An 8,752-nucleotide genomic window follows, 5' to 3' on the forward strand; every position below is an offset into this window, starting at 1 on the left:
ATCCAAAACTGTGCAGTTATCACAGAGCAAGAAGTGAGAACAAATCCTGCTATGGGGACACCTGTACACGTAACAACTTTCTAAGATCGGAATTCCATTCACTTTGGAAAGATATTCATTAATTTTCTGTTGTGTCTCTAGGACAGGACGTGGAAGGAACTTGTTTTCCTAAAATGAGCATTTCACCTATGAAGCACGGTGGGGAGGCACCTCTGGCTTATTTAACATGGCAAGGTCCTCCAACCGGTCTGATCGATATTCCTCCCAATGCAGGTTCATACGAGACACAAAATTGTCACATGATTGGGCCAAACATAGCTGGATCACTGGGCTGCCATGTTACAGTAGGAGACCTTTAGAAGGCCCATGTAGAGCATAATGGCAGGTTCACTTTAGTGGTGGCCCAACCTTCTGCCTACATCTTCTATGATTAAACCCATTGGGTGAAACGCATCAGTACAACAAAGCTTTATACATCCTGGAAGACGGAGTGTGTCGGCATTCTCTATGTTTTCTTCTGCTTACATTTGCCTGCAGGAAACCTTATGTAACCTCCAGGTTCCGAACTGGAGATTACACACTGCTGAGGACTCTCTCCCTGCCCCCACGTGACAGTGCTGGGTACATGAGCAGCCAATTACAAAGCACCAGAGCTATCACGCAGCTGGAAGAGGAGTAAGTCACATGCTTTCCCATTCCTGGAAGTACCGAACATTGTTCTTTACTTCCCATGGTTGAACGGAGCAGCGAATAGTGAAAGAAAAGTGGATATGTGCTACTGCATGTGCCATCATTAAAGTAAACCTGAAACCCCTTAGACCCGAGCTATACATACCAAGTATATATTTACTGCTCCCTTGTATATATTAAGTAGACCGTCAAGCGTGTAAAGCAACCATGACTGTCCATACAACTACTATGGGGCCCAGAAGTAAAAGGAGCCCAGCAATATCTGGCTACATAGTTATTTGTGCAGGTAACAACAGTGTCGGGCCAAAATACATTAAGGAAAATGTATACATAGTTTGGGAAGCAGTATAGGATTACTATAAAAGGGAATAGTAGTATTTATCACCGGATGAATTAGAGAGTTGGGGGCCCCATCATACATACTAATGGCTCCATACAAATTATATTGTAGCAACTGATGAATAGCAATGTAAAGTCGTACCCCACCTTCCTTACTAGAGCAGTAGAAATACGTTCTAAAAAAAACTATATTTGGAACAGTCGTTCGTTCTTCTAATAGTTAATGGGGTCAAGTTGACAAGTTATTTCGGCCATAGAAAATCGAAGGAGCGGGATGGAATATTTTCCTCGAACAAACGAAATTCTAACAGCGAATGTGGATTTTGTTCAGGAGTCTCCATTCATTTTAAAAATCGAATTTTAAATCAAACGAAATTGTGAATGACATCCGTCGAGTCTCTGATGGCATTATCGTAATGATCACATTTTTCATATGAACGTTTATAGGGAGATCTACCGGTGTACGGTCAGCTTATTGTTTCTGCTGAGATCGGTGGATGAAAGTTTAGATTGTATCTACAGCACCACCTGCTGGTGAAACCAGAGATCACAGCTTTATTATACTATAATATGCCACTCTATGGCATATCTTTGGTCTTTGGCCCACAATGCTTGGGACTTCTGGACACAGAACACTATGTTCAAAGTTCATGTCAATGCGTTTTCCATTCAACCTCATGAAGGTGCATTTAAATGGAAAACAACGTTTTTGAGAGAAAAAGGCTGCACTTGACCTGTTTGCCTAGATGCGAAACGCACCTCAATAGAACATATTGTTGGACACATGGATGTTCAGAGGTCGCGTTTGGCCATCTCTTTGGACAAGAGATGGTCAAACGTGACCTCTGAACATCTATGTGTACCACTCCTTTTAAGTCAATAGGATTTTGCTGACCTGCACACCAAATGTAGGAAGATAACGCCGGTCAACATGAGCCTTTAAAGTGTACAGTACGGTATATAAAGCTAAAAACTTTTTTTGTTGCTTGAATACAGGGTTTCCCCATTTTAAACTGCTGTTGGAGTTGTGGCAGATGCCGGGGACTTGATTCACCCACCGGTCAGGTCTCCTATGGTGAGATCTCTACCACTGAGTTCCCAGCTTTGCCCATTAGCTGAGCCCAGGGCCATCCTTATAATAAGGATAATAAGGCAGCCTGAGACGATTGTCTCAGGGGCACCTCATTGTGTCACCTGCCGCCCCTTTCCGATGAGAGAATCCCAGGTTGCTCAGAGCTCTCTGTGACAGTTTGGCCCGTATCCCGCCCAGCTCCTGGCAGCCAGTGGTGATGTCACTAGTTGCCAGGAATGGAGCAGGATGCTCTATTTGGCATCCCGCCCAGCTCCTGGCAATGAGCACTGCCCCCACATAAGGTGCACCATTAGAAAACAAACCCCAAAACGTGCATTGGCAGTACCCTCCCTCCCCCTTTCCCAGCCTCAGGTGAATAGTCTAGGGACACCGGTGGCTGAGCCCATTCACATGAATGTATTTTTTTTGTACTTTGTATACAACAATGCACTAAGATCAATATTATGTGCAATGTTGTAGATTTCACCCCTTCGCCTTTGGCTACCTTGGCTCTACCTTTTATCGGAAGTGTACACTGACCCTTGTCCAATATGGTGACCTAACCGAATAGGCCGCCAAGATGGCAGCACTGGCAATATGTGACATCTGGTTTTCTCTTCTCCACAGATGAATCTAGATGAGGATAAGGCAGCAGGAGGCTTCAAATTCAAGAAACGCGAACGGAAAAATCGATAAGTATTTACGATTAACTTTTCTTGAGCTGTAAATCTATCATTTTATGGACAGGGACCTAAAGGGGGAAGGGGTGCTAAATAGTCGGCTTTGCTGCGCTATTAACCCAAAACGTTACCCAACACACATTGCAGGCTACATGCAAATGTTACCACTGGCCTCTGGTAATCTCTCAAAAATGAAGAAACAAAAAATGAAGACAAAAATGAAGAAACAATCCCCCATATTATGACATTATGTTTATAGAGGTGATTTTCCCTTTACAGGATTAAAACACAAGGTGGAAGTGGCCATATCCATTACAGATATCATCAGCCAGGCACACCATACGCCATCTAGATCCGCCCTGGAGCGTGACAACATGGGGGGCAGCGCCGAGGACGGGGGTGACAAAGAGGTGAAAGCCGAAGCCAACACGGAAGAGACCATCGAAGAGGACAAGGAAGGAGAGGAGAACACCAACGGGGAAGCCGGACCAAACGAGAATGACTCAATGGAAGCCGATAAGCTGATGGCAACGTTGGACAGCCAAGAAACGGTAGCCAAAGCGGGGCCGACCCCCAGGAAAGCTCCGAGATTTAAACAGAGGAAGTCCAAAGAGTTTAAAAGCAGACCTCCGAAAAAGGGAGTTTTAGGGTAAGAAAAAAGTGTGAGCTTGCTTCTGCAGGTCAGTTACAATTGATTACCTACGTGCCGACTGTGCCGGGACAGACCAGCATCTCTCTCCTGCTGATACTGTGTCCTGGGCCAGGTCCCAGGATCACAGAATCAACCTTATTCGAGTTGCTGCCCATGCACAGTAACTTAAAAAGGAGATTGGGGGTCGCAAAGTGGGTGGTCACTACATATTTAGAGGTGGGGTATGGGTGGGATCATCCCGGAAAGTGGGCTTGATGGGTGGTCCCAGCATATTGAGAGGTGGAGTCTGGACAGAACCAACTGCTCAGGGTCCTCTTGGCCATGTTATAGTGTAGCCCAGTCCCAGTTGCTTTCACTTTTCTGGCACAAGGCAAATGAAATAAAAAAACGAATGAAGAAAAATGTTCATTGGTTACTATTGTGGGTTTCATTTTCCATGTGACAGTTGTACATTCTGCCTTTGTTGATGTGACTTTCCCCCAAGAGCTCTTCTTAACTCCCACAACAAGAAAAAACATACATATTGGCCCCAGTGTGTATGTGTGCGAGAGTCTGGTAGAGACAGCAGAATGTCAGCTCCTCGGGGGTGGGGACTAAATGTAAATTGTACATGTGTTCTGTAATGTCCCAGGGATTAAGTGGTGCTGTATAAATGCATATAATAATATTCAGACCTATTCCATAAAATGCGTTTCTTGTACTGACTCTGGTTTCTGTTTGATTCATCTAGTTTTGGAGATGAAATTCCAGGAATGGACGGACTAGGAACAGGTGAGCTACAGGAAATCTGTCTTCGGTTGTACTTTTTTTGGTTATACCGGAATAAGTTCAACTTAAAGTAAACCAGCACTGAGAAAAATATGGAGGCTGCCACAGCCTATCTCCTTCTGAAAATTCCAGCTACTTGGCTGATTCCGGCTTCAGTATTTTGTATGTCACTGATCCAGAGCAAGCATGCAGCAAGTGAAGAATGACTTGCTACATGTATTTTTCATCATTCGTTTTTATCACACCAACACGCTAAGGCAATCCGTATGTTTCGCGGCACGCTGCAATGCACCATGGTGGCACGTTTGACTTTCAGGACATTTTGATGCATTGGCAACCCACGTTAATGCGAGATCTGTAAATGTGTCATTCACAGTGCTGTGACATGAATTGAAAAAATGTGATTTCATGTACTGGTCTTCCACGGGTCAGCTGTATACTGACTATCAATGTAAGGTGGCCCTTTTCCACTGACCACTAATGAAAGGGGTCCTTCTCTACTGACCACCTATGTATGGGGGCACTACACAGACCATCAATGTAAGAGGACAATTCTCCACTGGCCACCAACGTAAGGAGGTCCTTCCCTACTGACCACCTGAGTATGGGGGCACTACACAGACCATTAAAGGAGAACTATGAGGTGAGTGAAAATCACTCAGCCTCATAGTTCTAGCCGACCTGTGACAATTAAACTGTCACAGGTCGGCTCAATAGATAAGGAAGTGAGCGAACACATACCGTCGCTCACTCACTTCTCGATCCTGTGCCGGAAGAGAGCCGTGACTGTCACTCACGGCTCCCTGCAGGGATCCCCCCCCTCCCCTGTCCGATCCTCCAGCGCTTACACATTAGTGTAAGAAGGCATTTCCCCACTGGCCACCAAAGTAAGGGGGTCCTTCTCTACTGTCCACCTATGTATAGGGGCACTACACAGACCATCAATGTAAGGTGGCATTTCTCCACTGGCCACCAATGTAAGAGGGTCCTTCTCTACTGACCACCTATGTATGGGGTGTAAGGGGTTCCTACTCTTTGACCACTTATGTATGGGGGCACTACACAGACCATTAGTGTAAGAGGGCATTTCCCCACTGGCCACCAATGTAAGGGGGTTCTTCTCTACTGTCCACCTATGTATAGGGGCACTACACAGACCATCAATGTAAGGTGGCATTTCTCCACTGGCCACCAATGTAAGAGGGTCCTTCTCTACTGACCACCTATGTATGGGGTGTAAGGGGTTCCTACTCTTTGACCACTTATGTATGGAGGCACTATACAGACCATTAGTGCAAGAGGGCATTTCTCCACTGACCACCAATGTAAGTGGGTACTTCTCTACTGACCACCAATGTAAGTGGGTACTTTTCTACTGATCACCAATGTAGGGGGCAATACACAGACCACCAATGTACGAAGGCATTTCTCCACTGGCCACCAATGTAAGGGGGTCATTCTCTACTGACCACCTATGTATAGGGGCACTACACAGACCATTAATGTAGGGGGAGATTTCTCTACTGGCCACCAATGTAAGGGGGTCATTCTCTACTGACCACCTATGTATAGGGGCAATACACAGACCATTAATGTAGGGGGGGATTTCTCTACTGGCCACCAATGTAAGGGAGCTTTAGGCTGAACAGCAATACCTTTCGTAGAGAGCAGCCCTGCTTGTCACATACCCCCCTAAATGTGCCACATTCCGCATTCTTTGATTTATTCTTATATCTCCGCTTACTGTTCAAGCTAATATCCCGTGAGCTGTAAATGTTGAAAATATAAGCATGGGTTTCCCAATACCGGAAGTTATTTCAAGGGTTCCTCCATGTGAAAGAGGTTGAGAAAGGCTTCTGTAGACAGCAAAATCCCTTTACAGAAAAATACGGTGGACTGGGCGGCAGTGACGGTTTTTTTTGTCTCTTGTATCTATTGTTTTATTCTTTGCTGACAAAATGCACAGCGAGTAAGAGGATTCTTCATAAAAATAAGCTCCTTATCCCTCCCGTGCATCTCCCCATAGACAGGGAAATCAGGATTAGGGCCATCAGAACATGACGACGAGAGAGCATAATCCCGATTGACTTAACTAATAAAATTAAATGTGTATTAACCTCTTGCTGGCCAGACACTTTGCAATATGAAGCAGCTTGAATGGAAATAGATGCACATCCGCTACGTCCTTTTTAAAATCTCTTTAAAAAGCTTTATACAAAGCCAAGTCAAGGCCCATAGCTCTCCACCAGACCCTGGCGTGTTTCACCCCATCGGGTGCATAGTCTATGACAGCCTTTCTCAACCAGGGTTCCGCGTAACACTGGGGTTCCTCCAGATAAATCCCTGGGGGTTCCCTGAGAAATCAGCAATTTCTGACTCTTGGATATGTAACCAATAAAACCAGTAACGTTTATAAATATCTGTAAGCGGGGGCATTGTTCCCACTGACTACCAGTGTATGTATTGTCAGTGTGTGCTGGTTAGGAAAAACTGACATATTTTTGAAGGGAGAGATACAGTGCTATAATCTACTGTACAATGTTATACTCTACTATACAGGGCTATACAGGGCTATACTGTACTACTACTATACTCTATACAGTGCTACACTATGCTATACTCTACTATACAGTACTTTACTGTACTATACAATGCTATTCTCTGCTATACAGTACTATACTCTACTATAGAATGCTATACTGTGCTATACTCTACTATACAGTACTATTCTCTACTATACAGTGCTATACTATGAGCTATACTCTACTATACAGTACTATTCTGTACCATACAATGCTATTCTCTGCTATACAGCACTATACTGTACTACAGTGCTCCCCAACCTTTTTATCGCCGCGGACCGGTCAACGTTTGATAATTTTACCGCGGCCCGCTGAGGGTGGGACGTTGATTGTTTATATTTTAGATTGTTTTGATTTAATAATTTTTATTTGTGCTGTCAGTGCCATTATTTTCTAATGGCACCACAGTCGTGCCAGGCAGATTGAGCGTTTTCCTGCTGCAATACAGCCCTGCCCGTGTGGTTGCACACAATCGCAGTTGATCCCCTCTCTCGGCACCGCTCTCTGCGCTCATTTAAGAGAAAAAGAAAAAAAGTGTAAAAAGCACTTGCCCGGCGGGCGCCCGGAACTACATGTCCCGGGTGTCGGGCGATACGAATTCCGCGGCCCGGTACCATACCACGGACCGGTACCGGGCCGCTGCCCGGGGGTTGGGGACCACTGCTGTACTACACAATGCTATACTGTACTATTACTATACTCTACTATACAGTACAATGCTATACTCTACTATACAGTACAATGCTATACTCTACTATACAGTACAATGCTATACTCTACTATACAGTACAATGCTATACTCTTCTATACAGTACTATGCTATACTCTACTATACAGTACTATTCTGTGCTACACAATGCTATATTCTACTATACAGTAATACTACTATACAGTGCTCTACTATGCTATACTCTACTATACAGTACTATAAGGTACTATACAATGCTATACTCTACTATACAGTACTATACTGTGCTATACAATGCTATTCTCTGCGATACAGTACTACTAATATACAGTGCTATACTATGCTATACTCTACTATGCAGTACTATACTGTACTACACAATGCTATACTGTACTATACAATTATATACTTTACTATACAGTACTATACCGTACTACACAATGCTATACTCTACTATACAGTACTAATACTATTCTATACTCTACTATACAGTGCTATACTGTACTATACAATGCTATTCTCTGCTATACAGTGCTATACTGTACATTGCAGTGTGGTGAGCTACAGCCCCTTGTATTCACATCTCCATAAACTTCTTAGGACACTTTTTTTTTGTATCATGCCTCTGTGCCACCCCCTTTGCACCCTTCTTTTTTCCTTTGACTCTTTTTTTCTTTCATTCAATATATATATATTTTTTTCTGCAAGGTTTAGAAAAGTGGGCTTTTGTTTGGGTTGGTTAACCTTTTGGGGTGTGTCTATATTACTTTTTTCAGGTAGGGCGGGGGGGATATTCAATTTGATTTTGTCCTGCCAGGGCATTTCTGAAGTTTGGGGTGTGCAGAGAACAGTTATCGGAGCCGCCTGCTGTCCTCATACCTATTTTCTTAACTAAATCCAGGTGGTGACTATTTTATTGGACAGGCAGTGTGTATCTGAGCTGGAGAATGTCTTAACTGAGCTGTATTTTATAGGACGAGGCTGACACCTAGTGGCGGAGATGGTAAAAGCGACAATATAAAAATTGCACAAAAGCAACAAAGTATATAGTATTATTATTATACAGGATTTATATAGCGCCAACAATTTGCGCAGCGCTTTACAATATAAGGAAGACATTACAATCACAATACAATTCAAGACAAGATGGTAAGGAGGGCCCTGCCCATGGGGGCTTGCAGTCTAAAAATATATGACTCATTTGAAGTGTATGCAGGGCTGGATTTTCTCTCTCTGCTGCCCCAAGGCCAGGTTCCTCAATGCACCCCCTGCCGCACACAC

At 44.0% G+C, this 8,752-nt stretch overlaps 1 protein-coding gene across 1 annotated transcript in view; it reads left to right on the forward strand.

Annotated features, from left to right (window-relative positions):
- The first annotated feature begins 3,155 nt into the window (after positions 1-3,155).
- The window catches only part of LOC108796260 (retinal cone rhodopsin-sensitive cGMP 3',5'-cyclic phosphodiesterase subunit gamma-like), a 7,198-nt gene continuing 1,601 nt past the window's right edge, over positions 3,156-8,752 (forward strand). Inside the window, exons 1-2 of the mRNA XM_018567721.1 lie at positions 3,156-3,430; positions 4,164-4,204. Of these exons, the coding sequence (XP_018423223.1) occupies positions 3,156-3,430; positions 4,164-4,204 (316 nt within the window). The remainder of the gene's footprint in view (positions 3,431-4,163; positions 4,205-8,752) is intronic.

Source organism: Nanorana parkeri, unplaced genomic scaffold, assembly GCF_000935625.1.
Source record: "Nanorana parkeri isolate BGI_ZX_2015 unplaced genomic scaffold, ASM93562v1 scaffold1087, whole genome shotgun sequence".
Lineage (NCBI taxonomy): Eukaryota > Metazoa > Chordata > Amphibia > Anura > Dicroglossidae > Nanorana > Nanorana parkeri.